The sequence below is a fragment of the Paralichthys olivaceus genome, chromosome 2, assembly GCF_024713975.1.
Source record: "Paralichthys olivaceus isolate ysfri-2021 chromosome 2, ASM2471397v2, whole genome shotgun sequence".
Taxonomy (NCBI): domain Eukaryota; kingdom Metazoa; phylum Chordata; class Actinopteri; order Pleuronectiformes; family Paralichthyidae; genus Paralichthys; species Paralichthys olivaceus.
The window spans coordinates 14355001-14382910 of NC_091094.1; the positions used below are offsets into that span (position 1 = coordinate 14355001).

At 38.9% G+C, this 27910-nt stretch overlaps 1 protein-coding gene across 2 annotated transcripts in view; it reads left to right on the forward strand.

The window, feature by feature from the left end:
- The window catches only part of cpne5b (copine Vb), a 98578-nt gene that overhangs the window by 61684 nt on the left and 8984 nt on the right, over positions 1–27910 (forward strand). For both annotated transcript variants that reach the window (XM_069537527.1, XM_069537531.1), the window contains 10 exons: positions 6109–6212; positions 7623–7727; positions 16802–16843; positions 17070–17145; positions 18819–18872; positions 19422–19483; positions 22150–22196; positions 23070–23251; positions 23432–23559; positions 25080–25182. In XM_069537527.1, coding sequence (XP_069393628.1) covers positions 6109–6212; positions 7623–7727; positions 16802–16843; positions 17070–17145; positions 18819–18872; positions 19422–19483; positions 22150–22196; positions 23070–23251; positions 23432–23559; positions 25080–25182 — 903 coding nt within the window. The remainder of the gene's footprint in view (positions 1–6108; positions 6213–7622; positions 7728–16801; positions 16844–17069; positions 17146–18818; positions 18873–19421; positions 19484–22149; positions 22197–23069; positions 23252–23431; positions 23560–25079; positions 25183–27910) is intronic.

Below are 27910 nucleotides of genomic sequence, written 5' to 3' on the forward strand. Positions count from 1 at the left end.
AATACATGATTTATGGTATATTTCTTTGAATATGTTTGAAATGTACTTTTTGAAAAAGAGGGTTAGGGTTCTATTCTGTTCGCATCTTGCTTCCATTACGTTTTTTTTGTTGTCATCCAGACCTCTATATTTCTCTTCACATTGTGCACTGAATCTGAGGAGCAGCATTCACCACATTCTCTATGGATCAAACTGAAAGTGTTTTGAACAGCGAACAAGTGAGAAACAAACTGTTAAATAAAAAAATGAAAAACCCCAGAGTGGCTTCGAGTGGAGCTGTTACATGGTGCTTTCAGTGTGGAGCAGAAATGGCTGCCACTCCATTCCACTCACATGCATTGTTTGGCTATCCTAATTAAATACATAAATCCTTATATGTTAAAAACCAACAAGACAACATTAGTGAAGCAAGAAAAGAGCAGAGGAAGGAGTGAACTAATGGTGAGCATCATGTATGTTAGCTAAACGTGACTGCACGTGTTTGTGTGTGTGCACTGAACACACAGAGCTACAAGTCAAACAGCAGGGAGTCATCTGTCATTGTTTATCATGTTATATCCTCCTGTCCTATCTCCTTTACTCCCAGATACAAAAACACTGCTCAGACTAATTCATGCCAGAATGACTGAACTGAAAATACACTGGTTTGGCCTTTATACTAGAAAGCGCATTTATTACCTTTACTCCCATTTTCTCTGTCACCATTTAAGCAAGTGGAACTCAACTTAACACACAAACACACACAGTTGTGTATCCATGACTTCAAAAGACATTTATGTCCTGGATTCATGTTATTTTCCTGGAACCTAATCTTATCCATAACTACATGTCTAACTCTAACCTCACCATGAGCATAAAACATGTCTTTACTGTAACATTTAATGATTTACATTATGAGGATTTGATTTTTGTCCCCACAATGTGACTCAAAATAGAGATGTAGGTCCCCACAACCAGAGTATTACCTGGACTTCAAACACGCTGCTCTTTCCTTCTCTGATGCCACAAACATTTACAACACAATTACTCCCCTGAGGGTGTGGGGGCGTCTGTACCTATAGCGTGTCACCCCACCCCCCCACCTGTTTAAATATTGATAGCCTGACTCTCTCCATATTAACGGCTTTTGATCACAGACCTTTGCAAGAGTCTGTGTTTATGCCACAGAGTCCTAATGAGGCAGGAGCTAATGCATATTTAATACCTCCAGCACATTCCTTCACTGTAAATAGCTTTAATGTGCTTATTAGTACCACAGAGACTTTTATGGTGTGTCCCTATACACCTCCTCGCTCAAAAACGGGGATGTTGCCTAATTTTGTCACCATTAATTTTTAGCGATCTGAGGAAAACTGTGGACAACAAACAAGCTATATGCTACACTGATGACATTTGTGATGGATCAGTTGCTTTGGTCCAGTTTTTGATGTATTGAGAATTGTTGATTGTAAAATTGGTGTCATCTTGATATAAAACTGATTTGTGTGTTCTGTTAGGCTCCTGTTCACAGTTTAACTGAATAAATAAGAAAAAATAAAAGTAAATGCTAAGGGTAACATTACATGAAAAATGTGGGTGTTATGGGAACCTGACAAGCTAATTTCTTTGTTTGAGATTTTATTTAATGAATGATAGGAAAACAAAGTGTCAGGGTGGACTGACTGCATGCACAATCCTCAATCAGAGCCTTGCAGACATTCTGTACAGTAAGCTTACATTCAGGTAACAGCTAATTTTGCTGCCATGCTGTGACATCAATGAAACCCTTGCATGCAGTAACTGCTGAACTTGCATTGCATGAATTCAGTCTCTATTACTGGATTAATATTTGATAATCTTAACCATAGACTGCATATAAAGTAGGTATAAATATAGAAAATATATGGACAACGCCTCTCCACTTCCTGACACTATCCATAAATTATGCCAAAACATCCTGAATACAAATGCTGCCATTTTGTAAACCAAAGTTGTCAATAAACCTGCCATGATTCGAATGTTCTATCTACTAACACGGAGGTGGCAGGATTTATGAATATAGGGCGGCCAGCCAACAAGGGGTGATCAAGATCATTTGGTTTCACTTTTGGAGACCTGTCACGTCGCCACCTTTATATACAGTCTATGATGTCAACTAGTCAGTCTTTATTTTATTAAACATGTCAATTTGCCAAGAGGACACAAAAGTATTGATTGATACTTACAGGTACAGGAAATCAGACTGTCATTAAAATTTAAATCAGTGAAGGTGTTGTGGTCTCATGACTCTATCACAGTTAAAAACAACTGGAGTCTGTGGCTGTTTCTTTAAACACTTTTATTAGGAGCATTTATAAGAGCTGCCACCCGATGTAGTTTAAACTGGAAGACTGAGCACTGCGTTCATGTGCAGAGAGTACGATGTCACAGTTAGTTACTTGTTGAATTAGGTACTTGTTGAAACAGAAAGCATCAGGGATTAGATTAAATCTGTTGCTACAGAAAAAATCTCTACTCTTGCAGTTCAGATGACATTTAAGCATTTAGCCTGTTGTAGTGAGCAGCATGGGAGCTGATAGTCCTAAAGGAGTGTTTTAAAGAGAATCAAACAGTGGGAAGATGAGCTCTGATCTTTTGTGTACAGGGGGTTGTGTCAAATGACATGTGGTGTGTCCTCAGGGTGAGGGCAGGAATAGAGATAAAGTTCCTCTCACAGCTGGAGTGGAGCGGATGTGTTCCTGAGTGTGTCAGGGGGCGAGTGTGTGCTCCCTTGCTGTGTGTGATAAAGAGTGAGCACACTGTGGTAAGATGCACACAGGCATTCAAATGGGAAGCGGCATATGTGCGCAGAAACACTCCTGCTCTCACTCTAGCACACTTGCAGCCCCTCACACGTTCTTGTGCTGATTTGCTGCTCGGCGCGCAGCCAGACACGAGGTGCAAGCTGCAACATTAAAAAGCTATTAAGCTATCATTAGTGGCGCCATGGCTGCCCAGTGTAAGGCCTCGGGCTCCGACAACAACAGCAATCTACTGTTATAGCATCTGGATGTACTGTAATGAACTCACTGTGTTTCAGAGATTAGCTACAGCCCATGTGCCTGAGATAAGTCAGGTCCTTACTGCCGCCACATAGGGAGAGCCAAGAACAGGGATAGTAAACAAGTAGTGCGACGCTCAACGGCACACAAGTGATTTATATTCAGGGTTTGGTAAAAGCTCCATGTCTCGTGATAAACAACTGGTGGAGAAAATGCCCCATCAGGTTTATTTGTTAAAGAGAGCAACAGAGGAAGAGTTGTTTTGTAGTGAAAATTAATCTTCCAGCATCTGCTGCTGGTCTTTGATTTATCTGATGTGTGTGTTTGGCTTTTTATAGCGTTTGTTAGTTTATCTTTTATATCCACAATAGCCATCACACACACACAGTAAATTCCTCATAAAGAGAAACCACTGTGCATAAAGAACTTTATTAACAGATTAATTGTTGTCAAGCTCATTACAATAGCACATTCAACTCAAGTTGTCAAATATGAAGATTCAAGCTGCTGTTTGTGACTGCGGTTGCTTTGTTTATAGCTAATGTAATATCGTAGGATAAGTTTTATAGATCTGAATGAATGTGGTCATTTCTAAATAGACAAAGCATGTTGGTGCTCAAAGTAAAGCTAGTGCAGATATGTGTTACTCATCTACTGTTGTGAGAAAAATCAAGCTTTATGTCCCAAAAACTGATTGAACAAATATTTGGTTGTGGAAGCAACCACTTACATTTAAAATTTGGAATTGTTTCTCCAATAACAGCTTAATGCTACATTAGCCACTACCTGCGTAACACACCCACATCTGTTAAATGACATTTCTTTTTTTTGTGTGTCCCTAGTGACACATGTAAAGCATCCTTGGTTCTCTTGAAAAGTGCTATATAAACTCAAGTTATTATTAAGATATTATTACCTCATCCATGAACATCAACATTGCAATGGGGGTGAAGACAACTCCTATAATCCCATGCTGCTTCACTAGGTCTTTTGTTATTGTTTTGATTGAGAGACCCCTCGAGGCCAATGTTTTGTACTGCATGCTTAATAAGTTCTAGTAATGTTCATGTTTTGCTACAGTGAAATCTTTTCACTACAAGCATCATTCACCCATTCTATCACTCATCATTCACACACAGCGCAGCTGTCAGAGGCAATTTGGGGTTCAGTGTCTCGCCCAAGGACACTTCAGCTTGTGGATAGGAGCAGCCAGGGATCAAACCAGTGACCTACTGGTTAATGGATCAAAAACTATCATTCTTGTTCTACAGTAGGTAATAAAAAAGGATGTTAAAATAATCTTGAAAGACTGAACCATACACTTAAGAAGCAATCTGCTTTTTATCATAGTCTTAATTAGGAGAATAATTGGCATTTATCTTTATCAATAACATACATTCTGTGTTTGCAGTAATCATCTGGCAATGTAGTCAGTTTAGTACATTTAGAGATAATCACTTGAAATATTTTTCACAATATTATGAATTGATCTTGTAGTTTTCTTCTTAACTCCTGAACCAAAAACAATGCTTTAAAGGTTCAGTGTGTAGAATTTAGTGACATCTGGTGGTGAAGTTGCATGTTACAGCTGAAAACCCCTCCCACTCCCCCTCTAAACATAAACGAGAACCTGTGGAGCCTTCAGTTGTCATAAAAACTCAAGAGGTGTTTAGTTTGTCCAGTTTGGGCTACAGTTAAAAACATGGTGGCCTTGGGAGAGAGGACCCGCTCCAGATGTAAATCAGAATCAGAAATACTTAATTGATCCCAAGGGTAAATCGTGTTTGTTACAATTGTTCCATGCAAGAGTAGAAATATAAGCATATAAGAATAAAAGAAATATACAAATAAAAATAAAACATGACATATATACAATATGTGTGTACTGTACATTGGATTTTTAGTGTTTATTTAGTGCAAACATGGATATGAATTGTAATGTCTCCAGTCTGTTGACTGAGAGTGTCTGACACTCTGAGTCAGAGGGAGAAGTATTTGTTTGTTTTTCTAAGTATTTTTTGCTCAGAGGGAGGAGTTAAGTATTTGAATATAAAAGGCTTATTTTAGGGTAAAGAAAACAACAATTTGACACACTATAGATAAAACGTACTAGAATTATATTATATTCAATTTCTGCCAATAGATCCCTTTCACCTAAATCTTACACACTGGACCTTTAATATTTGTGTAAAATAAATTTTAACGTGAAGAGAATCCAAAGGTCTGGAAATGTTCCTACATCAAGCACATGATTATGTTATTTGGCTAAATCAAGAGGCGAAACAACCCTCAACACACATTAGAGAAAGACAAAGCCCAAAGTAGACAATGTGTTTGATGTTTCTCTGAGGCTGAAATGCTCTCGAGGCATCTGATGCTCCCCAGATGCTGTGACAGGTATCACAAGAAGTTAGTTTGACGACCGTTACTCATGCTAGAATTAGACTTGGTAAGCAGCTGGCAGGAATGTTAGCAGGGCTGCTGGTGGGTGGATATGCAACAATGGTTTGGTTCCTGCATCCTGGAACAGAACACATACACACACACACACACACACATATACTGTACACACACACACACTCACATATACATACTACTGGTGGAACATTATGTTGTGTTTATAGATAAAGCTGGAGTGCACTGGCTGCCTGCCAGTAGTTCATAGAGAGCATATGTGGAGGTGATAATCACACAACACACACAAACAACAGACAGCAACACCCTTGCCCAGATATGGTATTATTCATAAAATAGCACTTTCTCTACTGGACAGAACATTGAGTCCTCTTACCCTCCTGCTAAAACCTGTTTCGGCTCATCTCCAGCAGAAAGTGGGACGCATGGTGGCCTTGATGTGACAGGTTGACCTAAAATAATCACTGAACCCAGGTGAACACATTATCGTATATCCCACTGAATCTTTTCCATTAAACTGTAGAGTTAAAACAGAAGTTGTGGAAGAAGGGAAAATTAGGACACATAAATATTGTGACCCATTATGAAATTATGAACAAAAAGTTATGGGACCCTTCCATACTCACAAAATCATGTCTAATTCCTTTTACTTCATTTCCATATTCCACTGCAGGACAGCGCCACTATGCAGTTCTGTGCTAACAAGCTGGACAAGAAGGACTTCTTTGGCAAGTCGGACCCTTTCATGGTGTTCTACAGAAGCAACGAGGATGGAACGTGAGTGCCTGATGTAGTTGGTTTTTCTTATAATAACTGGTTTAAACAGCAGATGTTTTGCAGAAGTTTAGAGGTTCCAGGTTTTAAGACACATGAAACAAATCTGCAATGTATGTGTTTCCTGTGGGTATTTTAGCAAATCACAATGTATTTCATCAGTCACGTGTCTTTAAAATGATGACATCACATATAAAGCAAACACGTTTAGTCCAGCTTCAAAGGGAGGAGCATGCAGATATCGCATTTAGGTTTAGGGGTATTTGTACGCATATGTTGCATCAGGTGGAGCTGGAGCCATCCCAGCTGAGCTATAGGTGGAGTACACTGGACAGGTCGCCAGTGTATATCAGGGCATACAGTTACAAACAACCGTTATTATATAAAACATTAAGATTAAAATCACTGATGGAACACCAGAGGACATATAGTGTGGTAGAGAGAAACCTGAATGTGTACATTGTGAGAGGAGTGCTTACTGAGGCATGCACAACATAAGAGGCTGCACCAAGGCAAGCATCAGTGGTCAGTCCAAACTCAACTCCCACAACTACACACTATTACATAAATGACTCCAGGAGAGCAAATAGAAAAGACGGGCAGTTAATGCAAAAAGCATAAAAGCAAAACATAATCTGCATTTTCCATCATGAAAAACACAGTCTGTTTCTAAGGCGGTTCACTCAGGGAAGCATAACTCTCTCCCATCTCCTCACACTTTCCCAGAGTGCTATTCAGCCTCCCAAGGGGCTCTGCAATTGTGGCAGCGTCAGCCCAGTCTAGCTGGTGATACTTCAGCAAGTGCTTTGTTAGCCATCTTGTAGCTTTTCTCATTATTTTTATTCATACATAAGAGGGTAGGAAATGGATCCCCACAGAAGTGCAAGAACTATCTGTTGTTGGGGCCAGAGGGAGGGGGTACAAATTAAAAAGCTGTGAGGCTAAAAGACTTGCAGTGTCTTTTAGGCTTGAGGCACTTAGTGGAGCACAAGTAATCCAAGGCTTTGAATTTAAAAACAGTGATACGCATTGTTGCTTTTAGAAGGGATATGTTGGGATTTGATAGGAATTTATGAGGCTCTGCTCTGCGATTTCAGATGTCAAAGAAAAATCCATTTGCATATGATTGTCACACTTGTGGTCAAGGAGAGGGATTTAAAAGCCAGACTGAAATATTAAATTGTTCTCTGTAGTCTAACTCTCAAACAGCTGGGATACAGGCCAAGCGGTAAACAAAGCTGGGTACAGCTCTATTTAAAGTATCTCCTGTCACTTCAGGATGCCACATAGTCTCCATCTCTTCAGATACATGCTCCTCCCTTCATTTGCATATTAAACTCTGTCTTTCCTGGCTTAAAATATTGACCAACAGTACTTAACTTTCCCTCCCTTAACACCCCCCTTCTTGTCTAGGTTTACAATCTGCCATAAGACAGAGGTGGTGAAGAACACATTAAATCCAGTGTGGCAGCCTTTCACGATCCCGGTACGAGCCCTCTGCAATGGAGACTATGACAGGTACAATGCAACCCCCTCCCCCACCCAGTTCTTTGCACTCTGATCTTGACAGCTGCTGTTTATCCTTCCGCTGCTGCACTTGACTCATTACAGTATATCTCCTCCTGTTTCTACTACGCGCGCACACACACACACGCACACACACACGCGCACACACACGCGCACACACACACGCACACACACACACGCACACACACACACACACACACAGTGAATATTCAGTGTTCTTCTTGTTGACATTCTCTAGCTTAATTGATTTCTGCTAGGATCAATCAATTGACTTCCTTCATGGCTCTAATCAGATTCTCTCTGACTGACAAACAGCATATTGATGACAGCCGTTACTACAACCTGAGGGTCGAAGAGTTAAACCAGCAGAAATCAATAGCTGTTCAACACTCCCATTCTTCCCATTGTCACATTAGTTCAGAACTGCTGTGTTCTTGGAACATCCCTTCATATTGATTTTGTTTTTGCCAGAATAGACGGGGTCAGGCACAATGATCCTCTTCTAATCTCCACTGACCTCCTTGTGGTGTTTCTGTGATCAGCACTATTCCCTTAAAATAAAATGACCTAGCAATATAAATGTACTATTATATCACAATCTAAGCAACTGTAATCAGCAAAAACATTCTGTATGCATGGGGCTGCATGCCGCTGCACATACCAATCTTTCGTTTTTTATGTATGTACAGTGCAAGTTCTAAACCTGCTTATTTGGAATGGGCTGTTTACTGTGGTAATGCTGGTTGCAGTTTTCTTTCTGAAACTGCAGTAATTGAGCCGCGCAAAATTAAGATCGACTGCAGGACTCAGTCTGCAGAACCCTGATACTGCATCACCTCTGCTTCACAAAGAGCTATTCACCTTTTTATTCAAGGTTCAGTGAAACTCAACTCAGTACACAGAACCACAAACTGGAGAATCAGTAATTGTTGCCACTGTTGTCAAGATCAACCACTTCACATTTCAGTCCCAGTTGCTACAGAGCGCTGGTCACCTGTTTATTCAAAGTTCAGTTGATACTGATTGTATGAACTTGAATGTTGAAATCGTTCCAAAATCCTTTGACGCTGCATGTCCTTGGGCCTTTAACGATACACGTGCCAAGTATGAAAGTGATAAGATGAACAGACCGATTTCTGGAATTATTAGATAGATATGGTAGTATTTTCAATCAGCTCATGAAGCGGCTTCTAGCTTAGTTAACAAGCTTGCTGATAATTCAATTTACAACAGTTGTCATTACACATTTTAAAGAACAACAGTTAGTTCCTGTCCACAGCACATTACCTCTGCATTTAATGATTGAAAATTATGTTTCTCAAAACATGTCAGCCATTAAATTACAGTGTATAAATATAGCCCATGATTGCATGATAATTCATAGTGTGTCCATGATTAGATTTATATTTCTTCGAGAACCTGTTTTGACACCCGCTGTTTCAAAAGGAAAAAGTGGTAAATCTGCCACTGTCATCTAATGAACTGTACATGTTTCAAGAAAGAATGGAAAGGTCATCAGGGGTACAGACAGAATTGCTGCATGGGGACATGGCTTGTGTTAAAGCAAAATATAATAAATTACATGAGTATTAACTTAAAAATGATACAGTGACTACTCCAACACAGGAGTACATTACCAGCTAAATATCTAAAATAATGATGGCTCACGCTTCTTGACAGGCACATAATTAATGTAGACATGTTGTGTCAAAGGGGATAGGAATTAATTTTTCTCCTAGCGTATCTGCTCGCCTCTAATTTAAAAGACATTTGCTGAGAAGAAAACAAGCTAAATCATTAAGCAGCGCTGAGTGAAGATGAAAAAGGAGAGACAGACAGATTACTTTTCGCGGGGGGAAATATTTCATGCGGTGTACTGTATCCTCTCTCTCTCTTGCTCTTTCTATCCTGTCTTATTTGTATGCAGTTAAACTAATTACTGAGAATGCACAGAACCTGTCTGTGCTGTGAAATCAGAGAGAAAGACAAACAGATAGAGCCATAGATGCTGCTATAGATGGGGTTGCCGCAAAAACATTTTGATACTTGTGAAATATTAGGTGAAACTGTGTGAACCAACCAATCACACATGAGCCCAAGAAGAGGTTACTGCCCTGTCAGAACCAATCATACACGAGGGACTGAGCGGACTTCAAAGGCAAATCTTAGAGTCCTCCTGTGCCAATGCAAAAACACACACTCACACACACACAGACGCACACACACACACACACACACACACACACAAATGCACAGACACACACACACAGACGCACACACACACACACACACACACACAAATGCACACACACAAAGGAAGAGCATAATGAAATGTGACAAGCCACAAGCTGAAACAGCCTGAAATGCTGCAAGACTTGAAATATCACCAAGACGGTGCTATAAACAGGTTTATACTGCTGCACGGGTGAGGAATAAACTTTTTGTGTGATTGTTGTGGGGGTGGAAGTGAAAAGATCTGTTTGTCCTTTTAATTAGATCGTTCTTAGGACACAGTCATAAATCATTTTTTTCAACCTCTACGATGGTACATTATCACCTGAGCTGTACTCATGCAACAAACACTGCTCTTGCAGCTGTCAGGAAAAGTGCTAATGTGGTGCCCATAAAAAATCAACTGAATAAATTCAAGATATGTTTATATTTGAATGAAACGGGGAGTGCGTCTTTTCAGTGGTTAATAATCAGTTTGTTGATGAAAAGGAGTGTGAGAGCACTATAGTTGGAAATCTTGATTGTTTCTATGGAGATGAAATGTCAGATCCTTTAGGCCACCTCAGTGTATTTTTAATGAGCATTTCTTAAAGGTATGAACAGTGGCAACTTTTGCACAGAATACATAGTTAATATAATACCACAGATATGACTGGTATATGTGCAGTTACAATTTTCCCTTTTAAATGCTTAATCTAGTTTATAATATATAGAGTCCTTAGTCAGCTAAAGACTTGCTCACTTAAAGGACACACATTCTAACCAAATCTAAATGCACCCCTTGGACAAGTTGCCAGTGTATTGCAGGGTAAACATACAGAGACAAACAACCACACCTAACAATCAGTTTGTTTAACCTCACCCATATCTGCATGTCTTTAGATTGTGGGAGGAAGCTGGAGTCCCCAGAGAAATCTGATTCAGACACGAGGAGAAGAAGCAAACTCCACAAAGAAACAGGCAATCTTTCTAACAGTATGAGTTGGGCACATAGAGATAAAATAGTGTTTACTTTCCTAGTCCACCACCATTAAATAACTGTAGAAGAAGAAGATGCAACAAGATGACCAAAATAAAAGAGCTGTTGTTTAACCTCAAACCATGGAAAACCATGGGGCAAATGTAGAGTTTATATTTGTTTCATGTGTTAATTCCAGTATGTAACAGTCTCATCGCTGCACAAGCATCACATGGGTTTGTCACAAGCAGGAGCTTCAGTAGAAGTCTTAGTCACCTGCTCTATGTATTTCATGATCTGTTTTCATCACACTTTGTGACATTTCATTTTTATTAATGCACAGACTTGTCCATCTCAGCCAAACATAGTGATATGAGTTTTTCAAATGTGTTGTTTTGCATTCTCCTTTTTTATGTGCAAATCAAAAATGCACACAAAAATATGTTGGTTGAAAAAACCTGAAGCATTTATATGAACTCCCAGAGAACACAGCAAACTGTGTAGGTGCTTTGTCTCCAAGAATGTGGGTTCAGTAATTGATCAAAATAGGATGTGCAAAATGATTTGACCCTGAAAGGTAAAAATAGTTGGACAAGGTGCATATTACTTGTTTTTGGCTGTGGTACCTGCAATAGTTGGAGTGGCAGTGCCTGTGGCTCCCACTGCTCATTATCTGGTTGGCACTAACTCTCATTTCAAGTCCAGCACATGTTGGAGGAGGTACTGAGGCACCTCTCTCTGTTGAGAGCACCTGCCTGTTCAAGTGTGTCAGTGGACGACTGCTGATGATTTACTTTGCTCTAATTACATGAGTACTTAAGCTTGGACACGTTCCATGCTTTTGATGCATCAAAGAGTTAAAGGAGAAGCTGGAACAAGTTCAACAAGTTCATTGGTTTAAAAAAAAAAGTGAGATCCATTTTAGACTATTTTCATTTTATTCATTTTTGGAAGAGCACCAGGGCCCAACAGTCCCTTTAAATTGAATCAAACTGCACTGAGTTGTACATACTCATAAATGTCAGTCCCATAAATATGCCTCATTCTTTCATCGAGTTCCATGAATTATTCCCAGAGAAATTGATGTTTATTAGGTGGCAGCATTACACAAACACTACCAAACGCAGATAAAATCAAAACCAACATATTTACTATTTGTATCTATATACCTGTCGAGTGTGTGTGTGTGTGTGTGTGTGTTTGTATTTGTGTACTATACTTTAATAATATCTGTTGTTAAAAGCTTTTTAAGTATCTTACAATCACAGACCAGGATTAAAACACGACTGCCCTCCTTTGTCGGCTGGCTTCTGGGCGGCAGTTTGATTAGGCCTTCCTTCAATAGAACAAGCTCCAGTTGAATCCCTGGTGAGTAACCAAGGTATCCGTGAACAAATCTATCTCTCCATATGAACATGCACTCTCCTCTGGGAGGGACAGACTGCATTTTGGCGAAAAAAAAGCAGAGAGTAGGAAAAATAATGGGAGAGGAGGTGAGAAGGAGAGAGGAGAAATATAGGAGAGAAGAAAAACCAGTAACAGGCAGCAAAGGCAAGTACACTTACAGTGTAACAGAAGGAGAAAAAAAACAGAAATCCAATATGTCAAAGGGTCTGTTCCAGATGAGTAAGTCAAGGAGAGGACCATGGCAGAGTGTGAAGTGTAGAGAGATACAAAAGACAAGCTGTTGTACTGGATCTCCTGCTAAATGATCAACGTGTGAGGACATTTGAATTATCTAAGTCTTTCTAGGCATACACCTTACCCTATTTGTTTCCTCTCTGTAAGGGTATATGTTGTAAAATTGTATTTATATATTTCTCAACTTAAATTTTGTCCATTTTTTTTCCCCATCAAAAGAACAGAGCTGATGAACTGGTATAACATTAAATAATCCAAGTGATGTTTTCACTGGTGTGTAATCATCTAAATTGTATGAATTGAGTATATTCTGAATAGAATGAGTTCTTTATATCTAAAAACGTCACCTCTAGATGTCTCTAAATTCTACACATTGAACCTTTAAATGCAGTCCCGTGAATTATGTGCCTCCATTACTGAAGATGATTGGTGTTCATTAAAGTTACCTTTAGAATTTCAGCTGAAGATATCTGTGGCAGATTAGTTTTGGAGTGTATATTGTTCTGAGAGCTCAAGGGGCCCCTTGAGGATCCGAGTGTCCGACTCTTTAGGATACAGAGATTTGAAAAATTAAATGATGGTAGATGCTCAAAGGCAGTGGTCCTCAACACATCGATCACGATCTTCCGGTCGATCTCGACAGTCTTAACTGTAGATCCCTGTAACGCTCTGGACTCACTGGCTGCGGAGCTGCTGTTTTATCTACTGCATTTCCTCCAATACAAGTCGGATTATGTGCTAAACTAAATGTCAGGACACTACAGTTTGAAGATGCATCTTCCCGTCTCACGATAACAGTCAAAGCCCTGAGAGGGCAAATGAATACATTCAGAAAGTGAAAGACCGGAGGGCCTTTACTTTGAAACGGGTTTGGGGAGTGTTGGAAATACGTCCGTTTGTAACATAGACAGATAAACATTGTGTTTCACAGCAGAATAAACAGAGAAAATTATTAACCTGAGTTTCTATATTTATTTTTGAATTTATGTCACAAACATAAATGGTTGAAACACTTTCTGTATATGTTTCAAAATAAAAGCTCTGTGCTCAGTGTTTCTGATGACCAAATCCATTCTTTTGTTTAAAAAAAGGGGTCATTATCGTGAAATATTTGCAAGTGCAAGATGCACGACTTCATACTGTATAATACTGGTATTTCTCTATACAGGACAAGGAAATAGTAATATTTATGGCCATATTCAAGGCAAAGCCTATGTCAAAACATTGTGAACTCTGCAGAACATATTGTAAAACTGAGAAGCCAAATATTGTGCATAGAAACAATGTGAATTGATATTGTGAATATTGTGCATTTAATTGATCAAGTTTCATACCTGCCCTTCTTTGTGTATATTTATGCCTGTACATTGAGCCTTTAACAGAAATTGTAAAAAATCATGTTAAATAACGTTATTTCAGCAGCATGCATGGACTTAAACGGCAGCACTTACACCTGTAGGACTAAAATGCATTCCTGCATATGCATCAGTCTGGAGAGGGATAGCTTCTCTGATTTTGTCCTCCTTTTCCGCCATCTATTCCTGTGTTGCTCTTTACCTCTATCCCTCTCTTTTTTCATGCTGGATGAGGAGCATCATGTTTTTACCACCTAGGTGACAAGCACATTTTCTATCGCTCAGAGCCTTGAAGATAACCTCAAAAGAACAAATTGTCACAGTGGAACGACAGGTTCCAGGTGGCAGGGAGGAAGTCGTGCTTATTTCAGGCATCTTTCAATTCCTCAGTGACAGGAACGAGTGTCTGATGTGCCGCTTGCTGCTTTTTCCTTTGGATCTGGGCTAGTGTCAGTTCTTGTGCAAGATGAAGTTGGAAGAGAGGGGAGACACAGGGGTGAGATCAATGTGACTCAGGAATGAAAGCGCTGAAAAGTATCTCTCTCCCCTCACACTGCAGAGACGTTGTTTCTGCTGCATTTTAGAGTCAGGTTGAGTTCCGTTTTTGCTTAGACTGGTTTGAATCTAAGTGAACCAGTCTGAACTCTTATGATGACAGGTTCCGGCAAATCAAAAACTAGCCTACAACAGCAACTGTGTTAGTAATGACAACATTATCTATATAATAAGCCTAAGGATGGTAGAGGGTTCAGTTACAGAAGAGGCAGAGGGAAGACGTTGTTTACTACAAAGTTCATATATTTTTTGTGACAAGGAAAGAAGACGTGGCTGCTGGTTACATCCATATTACTACATTTACACAAGTTGTATCATTGTTGCAAATGCTGGTTAATTCTTCCTGATGGGGCTATGTGAAAGGAGCATGACAAATCAGTGAAGGCTGTTGTGACCGAAAGTACCTAATCCCAAAGCGGTTGTCAGTGTGTATGTCATAGTTTCCAAACATCTCTATTTTATGCCTGTCCAGACTAAATTACTGCCTCAAACTAAAACGGGACCAGCAGCATCTTAAAACTTTTAGTAGCCCTAAAACACTGTAGTGTTGACAGACGTTTCCGTATGAAAACATAGTAGTGTGGATGTAGCCTTGGCAATATGTTGTATCTGAATCCAAGAATGTTGAATGTTTGTTGTGATAAATGAAACCATGATGTCGCTCAGTTGTCCTACAGACGATTGTGCCACCTAAATATCTGCATCTTGTTATTATCTAATGTTTATTAGCGGTTGGACTGGAGTCACTATTTGCTAATTTATGATCTCTGTGTTTTTATGATCCACCAGTCCAGTATGATGTTTGACCTAATATCGAAACCAGTTACAAATGGGTTCAACTGCATTTTTGTTCAATCTTGTCATTGTGTTTTTGTCTGATGTTCTTTTGAATGTTGTTAGTTAATTAACGTTTTCAAATAACAGTTTTTGGGGACAGTACTTTTTTCAAGCTGGCTTTTTCCTTGTGTGAGATGAAGCTTTGCTCAGATGCTGGCAAGTATTCCAGGTTTAAAAGTGATCGAATTATATCAATGGACTCTAGAATAACATCTTTTGTGATTTGATCATGATGCATTCAGGGAATCATCAGTCATTAATGCACAGAAACATTGTGTTTATCAAGCCGTTCAACTCCAAGGTTTCTGTGGTTAACATGAAACAGGAGTAGACACCTTGTTCATTCAAAGCTTTAACAAAGCTAATGAAGCTGTTGCTAACTAAAGCACCTATTCAGACATGCACTGAATTACTGAAATGCTCTGACAATGGTACACTTGTCATATGAAGGAGCCCTGGCTCAATTTTTCTCTGGTTTAATTGTCTTTTTATTAGCACAACATTGCCACGTGATCTGTTCTTATAGTGAGTAAGTAAATATTATGGAATGTTTAAAGGCAAACTGTGGAGCATGATTTTACCAAATGTAAAATCTTTTTTATGCAAAGTCAGCTGCTGCCATGCCAGCAGTATTGTTCAGATTGTCATGTGCTGCTTTGCATCTCGTGAACATGTTGGGGCCTACAAAATGACCACGATGCTCACACAAACCTGTGGTTAAAAGCAAGAATACAGGTGACCTCAACATCTCGTTTGGTTTTATACCATCCATGCACATGGTGGTGGCATAAACTTACCAACTAAGGCAGTAAAGCAGCAGTAAAGCTTTGCTGATAGATCAGGTTTTATGATGAACCAAAAGCATTTGTTAGACCTCAAGGACATATTCAGTATAATATAGTTAAGTGAGAAACATTGACAATATACCTAACTCTTGTTTGTTTATAAAGAAAAACCCTAGAGGCCATCTGTTATTGCTGTTGTTTGAAGCAGCAGAGGACAGAACATTATAAAGCAACACTTTGTGGCTGTACATTATTACTTTACATCTGTTTCTGGGCTTACTTGACTTTTGTGCAAGATTCCACTCTGGCTGTTACAGTCTTATAGACAATAAGTAACTAAGTGAGAGGTGGACTGAGTGCCTCATGGCCTCATCTTGTTAAGAATAGTTCCTTTTTGATAGATGGCTCATTGCATATTGTTTGTTCTATATCTAAACATGTTGGATCAGTGCAAAACAATCTCATCAGTAGCTGGTTGCTGTCCTGGACCTTTTGACCTTTTGAGATGATTTCCATTTTTCTGAAAACTGTTTGAAGGCCTCACCTTCTAGTTGATTGGAGAATATACATAGTTCTGTGTTAACTTGACTGATAAGGATCATATGAATTGATTGAGAGCTCCAGAACAAGCCACTGTTGTAAAATTCATTTGTTAGTTATCATGCTGCTTTCAAACTGTGTGGTTGGTGCGTTTCATTTCAGAACAATCAAGGTGGAGGTGTATGACTGGGATCGGGATGGCAGGTGAGTGTGAAATCCAGTCATCACTACTGGTACTGACATGAGGAACTTCTAACACACAATCTGCCATTCATGAGAATAACATCAACAATTGGAATGATTTTGAGAAAAAACTTTTCAATGAATATTCACCCAAGAAACATTTCGTGTCACAAAGTTCCATCTTGTTTTGTTTTTGGTGCCTGATTTTTTTTTTTTTCGTACTCACCGGTGTTTCTCCATCTCCCAGCCATGACTTCATCGGGGATTATACGACCAGCTACCGAGAGCTAGCTCGAGGGCAGAGCCAGTTCAATGTTTACGAGGTGAGTATTCCACTGATGCCCCCGTTCAAAATGGTGTCTGTTGATTCCCTGAACATCGGGTGTCTTGGATCCCATTTCTGACACAAGTGACGTTTCTATCTTTGACATCACTGTTTCTAATTTCTCTTGTGCATTCTTTCACATCGATATTTTACTCTTCTCCAACAAACAAATGCATTTTTCTGAAAGGAATCACACCAATATCAGTTTTTACAAAGTTTTTCTGCAAGTTTCCTCATAGAATAGAATAGAATAGAAGCTTTATTGTCATTGTACAACATACAACGAAATTAAGGTGCAGCTCCAGAAAGTGTTTGAAGGGATAGTTCACCCATGACTCATGTTCCCCAAGCAGCTGTTTCCTCACCTGTGTTTTCCAAAACTCTAAGATTGGTTTTCCATAATAATCACCTGGATGCTGAAACACATACAGATGGAGCTATTAGCAACAGAATGAAACAGGATTGATAGCAGAACAATCTAGGGATTTTAAAATGATCTCTATTTCTCAATATTTCCCATTACTATGTCTCTTAATAGCAAACAATAGGGCTCTGAATGCAAACACTACTTTTTAAGATCTCATCCTAGTCTCCAAAAATGTCATAAATGTGTCTTATTTTATTGAAATTTTTGAATTTTTGAATTAATTTTGTTATTTTGTAAATCCTTGATGAAACGTGAGGAAATGTGGGAGCGAGTGTTCTCACGTTTGAAAATCAAAATATAACTGGAAAGGAGGACATCTCAGTACAGCCAAGCCTCTGTGGTTCGATGGCCTTTAACGGAAAGACAAATACCTGTCTTTTAGATGTCAGCTCCATTATACACCACTCTGGATTCCTTTCTTCATCCCAGTGAGACTGAAAGGCCCTTCAGTTTTTGCATCAACAGATTGTTCAGAGTGTCAGACAAATTGCCATCTCTCCATGTTAAATTAGGGTCTGTCACTTTCATGCCTACCAGCCATAGAGAATGGAGATAATGAGCTGAGACGTATTTGGTCTCTGGATTGACATTTCTCTCTTGTTCTTGAGCCAATACAATGCTGGTGAAATGAATAAGTCCTGCACCTTAAGCTTGTCTCCCACATCAATTCTAGTCTGATATTCCTTTTTCAGGCCCCCTCTGTGGAATAGTTTGCTCATAGTAAACCCATGAATATGATTTTTTATACAATTAAGTTTTTTTAAATGATCTTACATGAGTTTTTTTGCATTATACCTCTGTTACACAGACATATAGCCATTTCCTCCCTAATAGGTTTAACATCAGTTAAATGGACAAACCCATTGTCCAATCTATTCGTCAGCTTGATGGGCTTCATCTCTTTTCAACCATAAACAAACCTTCATTACATTTAGATTTATATTGAATTATAGAGTGTGAATGTGTTAAATGGGGTCAGATAAGACAAGGAATTACATTGTTTTTAATAAATGATAAATTGTAATTGTAATTGTTTTGCCAAATCCTGCAAAAAAGAAATTAGAATGGAGCTTTAAGTACAGTATACAATTGATTGGATGGAGGTTGGTTGTGTCACAGTTTGATGTTTCCAAGTAAAAAGCCTAGTGTAGTACATAGTCTAACACACTTCATAATGATAATAATAATTACATCAATATGTGCATGTATGTAAATAGTAGTTTGTCTCTCTGTTTATATTCTAGGTTATAAATACCAAGAAGAAAATGAAGAAAAAGAAATATGTCAACTCTGGAACAGTGAGTATGCCTCCAGCAGCTTATGAGGACAAAGACTGTGTCTCTTTTCTTCTCTACACTTACCTCTACTCTGTTAGATGAATTCTCTCTTCAATTAATTTAAGATTAAACAATTAATTAAATCATTGAGAAGCAAAAAAAAGAAGCCTTTCTTTGTAGTTTTTGAGATTCAGCAACAATGGTATTAAAAATTATAAAGAAATTGTATGTAAAGGACTTAAGTTAAGAAATACAAGGATGAAGAGTCTGCAGAACCTGAAGGAGATACCTCAGCTGGCAACACAAACAACCGATTGAGACGCAGACTTTCACACAACTTACCCAGAAGTGTGGACTTGCAAGTAATGCATAAACATGTCTCATACTCTCTTCAACTTTGTCCTCTGGCAGTGTAAATAGATCAGTCATCAGAAAGCAGCCAGCTCACATCTTTTTCCAGAGAGAGAGCGTCAAGTGCTGATCCAATTTGAGATGTTAAAGTTTGTGTTTAAGAGGAAAAACATCAGGATCAATACGTTAAATCAAATCTCTCCTTGTCTTTTATTTCAGGTGACCCTGCTCTCATTCTCTGTGGAGTCCGAGTTTACATTCTTAGATTACATTAAAGGAGGGTGAGTGGAAATGATCGTCTGTAGAGTTGAAGAAAACCATTACTGGTCTTATTACTTACTCGTATGATGCAATTAAATACTAAGGTTAAACATAGGATAATGAGGTTTCCTATTCAAATGTATAACAATGGAATTTCAGTGAAGGAAAGAAATTGTTTGGTCAAATAGGGGAGTTAAACGATATTGGATAGATTGTATGTTCACATTTGCTTGTGAGGGATGAGGTCCTCATTAAAGATTGTGGCCAAGTAGTGCCCACTAATGGTAGGTGATCTTCCCAGACCAAAAATATGACAACCTTCTTACCACACTATCATGATCCATGACCTGAATCACTGCCTTTATTCCCACTTTTGAAATATCCTGTTATTAATATTCAGATTTAGACCAGCCTTTGCATTTACACAATGTGAAACACAATTTTGCATTAAAGACATTGTTTTCAAAATAGTTTTTTGCATCAGTATTTTAAATCCACCTCATTCACAGCTTTGAACGACACTTATCCATGAAATTATGAAATAGGAAATGATCTGATCAGTGACACATGTATAACTATTAGAAAGACATCTTGATAGTTAATTACATGTAATGAGTATTATAAAATCAATGTAGTATTCATATATATAAATATTTGCTAAAACCCATATATTTCTATCCCTTTATCTTAATAATGTAATGGCACAAGTACATTGTTCCTCTGCAACTTTGTTACACTGGTTTATAGTGTATGTTCTTAAAGGGAAATATCTGCTGAATACATTTTAAAGTGTCTTCAGAGGGGATATCAGTCCTGTGACCTGGGTTTCGATTCAGAGCAGGAGGTTGTGAATATCAAGTCATTCTCAGGTGATGTGTGCCTTCCAGGCGAGATGGACAGTGCTTTGATGTCCACTGTCCCATCACAGCAGGTTGGCTGTCAGGGGCTTTATGGGCTGTGGCAGAGCTGACAAGTGTGACAGATTCCACTGACAGTTCCGGGCTTTGGTTGATCTATGGTACAATAACCTTAAGGTTTAGTGGCTTCATTTCAAAGATATCATCCTCATCAGTCTGCCCCCACTTGCTGAATGACACATCAAAAACCTGGTTCTTACACGCGTGGAGCCTCTTGCTATTTAGAAAATGGATGAAAGTCAAGAAAGTGTGTCACATAAACAGTCCAAGCTCTTTGCTGTATGTTGATTTTCTCTATGCTTGTATTAAAGTTGCAACATTGGGTATTAGAGGTTTTTCATCTTGATAAGAAGCTTTTATTCATTATCTAGCTCCCTGGAACAAGCCCTCATCAGCAAATCATTGTGTGTTTTTGTAAACTATCATATCATACTGCACCTTACAGTACCTTATCACATTGTATCATACCATTATAATACCATATTGCATCATATCATACCTCACCCCAGCATTGCATACTGACATGTTGTACTGTACCGTATCATACTGTATCTTTTCATATTGTATCGTATCATATCAAACTATGTGGTGTTGTGTCGTATCGTAATTGATAACCACTGTAACCAAAAGAGGAAACAAATATTTAAACTGTTCAAAAATAATTTCACCTTAGTCTACAATGAGGTGAAATGAAATTTAGTCACGTTGATTTTAACCAAACATTTTGTTTTTTGGAATATAAGGATTGGGGCCATCTCTACACTGACAATGGTTCAGTGCTCTCACATCAGGTTAATAACTTGAACATTATCTTTTACTGGCCTATATTTTATTGATTTGAAGTAGGATTAAGTGGTTTTGAATAAAGGACAAACTAAAGCTGAGGCTTCATCCAAGCGACAAGTGTCTGAGATATATACACACACACACACACACACACACACACACACACGTACATACACACGCACAGTAGATGGGAGATCCATACTTAAACCTTCATTTCAAATGAGAAAAAAGGAGAATCACTTTTACCATTTCCAACGCACGTTTGCAGTTTTCAAACCTCTGTTCCATGTGTTCCCATGAGATCTAATACTTTCCACAGTATTCATGAATTAATAAAATGTAGTTTAATTAATACTGAGGTTAGCAGGGTCAGGCTGTGGTATATTCTCCACCCCCACACCAAACCTAAAGGTTAATGTGAATCTTTAGTTTGTTAATTTTATTATCATTCTCTAGACTTTCTCTCTGGTGGCTCTCGTGAGAGGCTGTCGTTTGGGCCCCTGAGGGCCTCGTCTCATTGTCGTTAATTAGCCAGAAGATCAGAGTGCTTCATCAGCAGGGAAAAATTGGATTATGATTTGCTCTTAAGTGCTCCATCAGTCTAATTGCTTGTTACCAAGTGCAGGCTCTTCAGCACCTCCTGCTACACCTCCTGGTGGAGGTGAAGATTAACCGAGGAGTGTAATTGTTTGAATCTAACAACTGAGCGCCTGCTGTCTTGTTGCAGATGAAGACAAGAAATTGCTATGAGATATTCAATCTGGATCGGTTTGTAGCTATATCATCATAAGAAATAATTCCCATATTTTATAAATCGTGTTGCTCATCTTTAGTGATTATCTTGTTATGTTTTGTGGGTGTGCAAATGTGTGTTTGTATGTGTGCGATAGCCTGCAAGAATACGGGAATTTAATGAGGCTTGGCATGTTATTCGTTTTCTGTCATTGAATTTTTTTTCCATGTCCTCTCCATCCCTCTTCTAGGACGCAGATCAATTTCACTGTGGCCATCGATTTCACAGCATCTAATGGTGAGTGATAGTGACGGCAAAGTGTCTGTGTGTGTGTGTGTTTGTGTGTAGGGTTGGTAAGAACCATAGACTGTATATAAAGAGGTAAGAACAGATAGGAGTGCGCAATCACAAACACACACAATACAACCTAAATAAAGTTTATATTAGGTAACCTAATTGTTATTGAACACTTAATTTAACATAAAGACTTTTTGGTGTGGCAAGGGACTGAACTCAAATCTAATTAAGCTACTTACGCCATTAATTACCCCTGACTGAGTCCTCGGAAAGATTTATCTACAAGGAGGAGTTCTTCAATGTGAATCACATCTATTAGAGGAAAATCAAACTCTATCATTTCCCAAATGAACATTTGCTAAACCCATACTCCACTCAGCAGATATCCAATCACTGCTTAGGACCCTGTGACTATAGCAGCTCTGTTCTCTCTTGATAAGATAACTTGTATTATATCTTGTCAGATCTGAGACATGACTTAGCAAACAGAAATATCATGAATCACATCCACAATCTCCAATCTGCGTCTTAAATAAAGAATAACAAACATCATCATTTTATCATAGAGAGGGTATTTGTGAAGGTCTCTAACAATCTTTCTCAGTGCTCTCTTCATTTGTCATTGGCAGGATCTTTCCTCGCACTGTTTTTGATGGATTTCCCCTGTGATACAAACAGCTAAATTGAAAGTAATGATTCATCATCTCTGGGGTTAGAAAGTGACGCTCCGTCTCACAGGAATCATGTCAATTGTCAGTGGCTGCAGCAAATTAGAATTACTTAGAGTATGCACAAGACCAATACATTGTATTATTGGAGTCTTATCTTTGTACCCTCAACACAGCATTGACCTAATGACTGATCGATCAACAGGTAACCCCTCTCAGTCTACATCGCTGCATTACATGAACCCATATCAGCTGAATGCCTACGCCATGGCCCTGAAGGCTGTCGGTGAGATCATTCAGGACTACGACAGCGACAAGATGTTCCCCGCGCTGGGATTTGGAGCCAAGCTGCCCCCTGATGGACGGGTGTCACACGAGTTTCCCCTGGTGAAGTCCACTATGTCTCATGTTCACCTTTGATTAATCTGTTAAATTGATTTATATCAACATCTGATTAAACCAGAAGACTTTGATTAGGATCTTGTTGCTGCTTTGACTGGGTGAAAAAAAAAAAAAGGTTTTCACCCAGACAATATTATTAATTGACTCTGTGTTTCTCCTCTCCAGAACGGAAACATGGAAAATCCATACTGCAATGGTATTGAAGGCATCTTAGAGGCATACCACCAGAGTTTAAAGACAGTGCAGCTCTACGGGCCAACTAACTTTGCTCCTGTGGTGAACCATGTGGCCAGGTGAGACACTAATGCAAACTGGTGAATAGGGTCAACTTTTTTGGCCCCATTAAAGTCATATAAGCTGTTTATTAGTAAATGTGCAGATGTATTTCTAGTTTTATTTTCATTACAACAGTACAGAATCTGTACGGTTTGCTGGGTTGAACCGGAGAGCAACTTTCTCGTTTTGGTTGCACATCTCTGTAGCCGTTTGATTTTCACAAGAGACAAAATGGCGTCATCACAACATCTCTTTTACAATTCATGTGGCCGTTACCATGGTTACCTCGCAGCTCCTTAAAGGAGGCAGTGACAGTGCAAAGCAACATAAAATCAGTGCTATAACCTCACAATATGGCGAACCACCAAACAAGTTGTTGAATTATGTTATTTTAGTGTCCACTACAAATACACCTCCTCTCATACTTCAATTTGTCAAGTTTATTAATATCATACAATACAAACACAATAATACAAGTAAGAGTCATGTGAAAACATTTGCTTCTCGTGGTACTCTCATTATGATTTATGCATTATTCATATTTCTATTGAATACTAAAAACACTCTGATAAAAAATGCTGAAACCTGCACTAACCGTCACCAGTTAACTTTAAAAGTTTGTAGAAAAGGAGCCCGTATTTAGCGCTTTTTCAAAGACTGGCAGCTGGCGATCATTTTATTGTCAACATCAACAATTTAGAAATGATTTGTTTTTGTGCCAACACAATGTTAGCATTCACATTGTGCTCGAGGTATTCTGAAAGACTCAAGTTATCAAGGACAAAAAACACAGCATTTTTCTTTGCTATTTTTTTGTGCCACTGCTTTTCTGACCCAGTGCACTGACAATATTTGTCCTGTCAGATGCAGAGGATGAGACGCTTGGATATGAATTTAGATTTTGGCTGACAGCTATCAAAAGAGTAGTGAACATGACTATAACCAATATACTGACATATCATTCACAGTTGACCCAAAAAACTATGCAAACATGACATGATGTGAGTAGTCCTACCCACCTCCAACACACACACACACAAACACACACACCTATCATTGTCGCTACTCCCCTCAGCATCTCATTTGTTGAGCCAAACAATTCTCCATCTGATTACTCCAAGGCTTTGTTGTAATTAAAAATGTCATTCTGATAAAATGGAGTTGCACATTTTAAACTGTGGCAGGGAGCCACTGCAGTAATACCACACTGTTTGTATTTAGCATGTGAATAGGTGAAGTAAAGTTGGAAGAGATTTCAATAAAGGTGTTAATCTGTTTTCACTCGATTGTTTGGTCTTATTAATCAGTAGGTTCTCACAAGGCGTTTAATGAGTGTTAGCTCAAGTAGAGCAAAGACAAAGAACATCTTTATTGGATTTGCATGTGATGAGAGTGCATCATAAGGTTTGTATTGTCATAGATTTATTTTCTGCATCAGTGTATTGAAATTAGATTTGTTTTCGTAATAGAAATTAAACAACCCCCCTTAATTTGTATGTGCTTGTGTGTGCTTGTGTGTGCATGTGTGTGTCTCTAGGTATGCGGCAGCAGTGCAGGACGGCTCTCAGTACTTTGTACTCCTCATCATCACAGACGGTGTCATTTCCGACATGGCCCAGACCAAAGAGGCCATTGTGAATGTAAGAATGAGAAAGGGGAGAGGCTATGTGCTGTGTGAGGCTAGACCTGGACAGAGGGAAATACCTTTGAAGTGAATGTTGCTGTGAAGCTGAGTACATACACTGACTCAATGCAGCCTCTGTCCAGAGGTGACATCTCTGCTGGTTGCCTGGCAACCTAATAGGGACGACATTCAAAAGTTACTGCTCCGAAACTAGAACTAGTCTCTCAGATAAAAAACTGAGTTTGGCAATTTTACTCTTCATATGAATTATACAAATCACAAAAAGACCAATCAGGATAAGACCAAGCAACTGGAGTTTTCCATATCAATTGATTTTTCTGCTTTTTATTTTCAATTAACCAATTAGCTCAAAGCACAGGTAATGCTTTTATCTTATTGTGAATTGTTCAAATGTGTTTTCAAAGTCAAATTAAATTTTATTGTCAATTCCACTATATACAGGATAGAAATCTGATTCCCTGTGTTTGCATCTATCTGAGAAAAACACAGAAATTGTAGTGAACATATTTATGAACTATAGTATTTGAAAAGTTATTCCTGCCTCAGTAAATAAAAAAACAATATTGTGCCTTATTTCTCAGAGCTCTTCTCAAAACTTGTCCTAACAATTTTTTTCTTGCAGCTTTGAAAAACAAGGAGTGGGCCTCCTTTCTTTTTCCCTGGTCTCTATCTCTTTTCTCCCCCTCAGCCCGCTGCAGGCACAGAACACCCAGCAGACTGGATTTAAAGGGAATTTGCGACTGTTAGTCAAAACATTAGAACAGCCACACCTTCCTTTTAAGATCTTGCCTGCTGCTCTATCTCTCTGCTGCCACTCTGACTGACGTTTACTGCCTGCGCTGCTTTTCCCTGCTACTCTCCACAGATCCTGGGCGAGGGAGGACCCAGTGCTGAGGTTATATAAGTCTTTCCTCATACTTATTCATTCTGAAAGATGTCTTCAACAAAGAGTGAGAAGCAGAGTGGGAGGAAGCCTGTGTGTGCACAACTCTGTGCAGACATCTAGAGTGGGTTTACATTAGTGCATGCAAGGGGATTTTATATGCATTAGTTAAAGTGTTGGTAAGTAGTGGGATAGTTGGGATAGGGAGCATTTCCTGTACTGGAAAAATCATTGTTAAAACAAAAACCAAACATAAAATGACCATGTTTGAGTAAAAATAAAAATGTACTTTGACTTATTATTTTTTTTATTTACTGATTCTGATTAGTTCGATAAATGTCCCATCCACGAACATGGAGTAGGTGGGATTTATGGCCAATGCCGCAACCAGCCCCCAGGTGGCGGTGAAGTCTTCCTTCTTTATATACAGTCTGAATAATACATACAGTAATAATGTTGGCCAGTGAACTGTGAAAAATCCACAGAGGTTTTATCAGCCTTCTCTGTGCGGCTGTCATTTAGGGCGTGGGCTTAACTGCCATCTATCCCATTGGTCTGCCCCCTACTCACACAGACCTATGTGGTAGAGCAGAGGGGTTTTATCAGTCATAACAGATTCTGCTATTCTACCGTCAATAACTCAGCATCCCCCTCCTCTGCTCGCAGCCTGGGTCTATCCACTGCCTCATTCTCTGTGGTGCTATGAGACTCTTTCGCTCACAATACAAAGACGTTTGCCGTCTCTCTCCATCTCTTCCTGTCTCTAAGATGTAAATCTCTTTTCCTCTATCTGCTCTCGCCACACTCCTCTGCTGCCTTTGATTTTTCTCTCCTTTTCATCTTCTACTTGTTATCTGTCAGCGGTTTTGCGTCTTCTCTTTTGTCAGTAGCAGGACCCACGAGAAGCACTTTTTCACTTTGTATTGGACGCTGAACTTTGTTGTATTAGAGCTAATGAAATACCTGGTGATGTGAAACCAAATTTTGGAAAGCGTGGTATTCATAATAGCATGTGTGGTGGTGAATATATCAGCTTTTTTTTTTTTTTACAGACTTGGTTTGTGTTGTTGTTGATTGCATGTAATAAAGTTAAGCATATTGTAAAATTATTGACAGTTTGCCACTCCCCACACCTTTTAACAATGTTACTTTATCTGTCAAGTTTTCTATTATTCACACATGGCACAAAAGCAGTTGACTGTGATGGCAGCACGCAACTTACCTTTAGAATCCTCAGCTATAAACAGTTACCTTATTAAACTAATGTTAGCACCATGAGTTGGTTCAGGGTGCCTTTTCCTTTTTAAAACAAGATTCCTGCAAAAGTACTTATAAATATGCACATATGCATTCACGATACACTAAAAGTTAAAGTAAGAGCCTCAAGTCAAGGTTAAAAACAATGAGCATGATTCTATGATTGCCTATGTACAGGAGACTGTAACAACACCGTGGTGAGAAACCCCCTTACAAGGTAATAGCTTTCAGCTATTTCAGCCAAAAGTTTCATAATTTGGGAGGTGTGAGGATTCGTTTGAAAACTAGAACACAAATGTGTACGCTGTACCTAGGGTGGTGGTCAGAGTTTGCAGAAAACTTTGGTCTTATTATGTTATTATATGATCTAAATGAATGTATAGTGTGCATGATGTTTGTAATATTGAAGCAATGATTTGGTATCTTTGTTTTAGTTTTTTGTAAGAGTGACGTTGGGTCTGGACCCCCCTGTCCCTTTTGCCTGGGGCCCCAAAGTCCCTTCAATTGCTCCCACTGGTCGCTTGGAACCATTTTACGCTCGTGTAAAGCAGCATGGCAACCCACATGAAGATATAAATGGTTA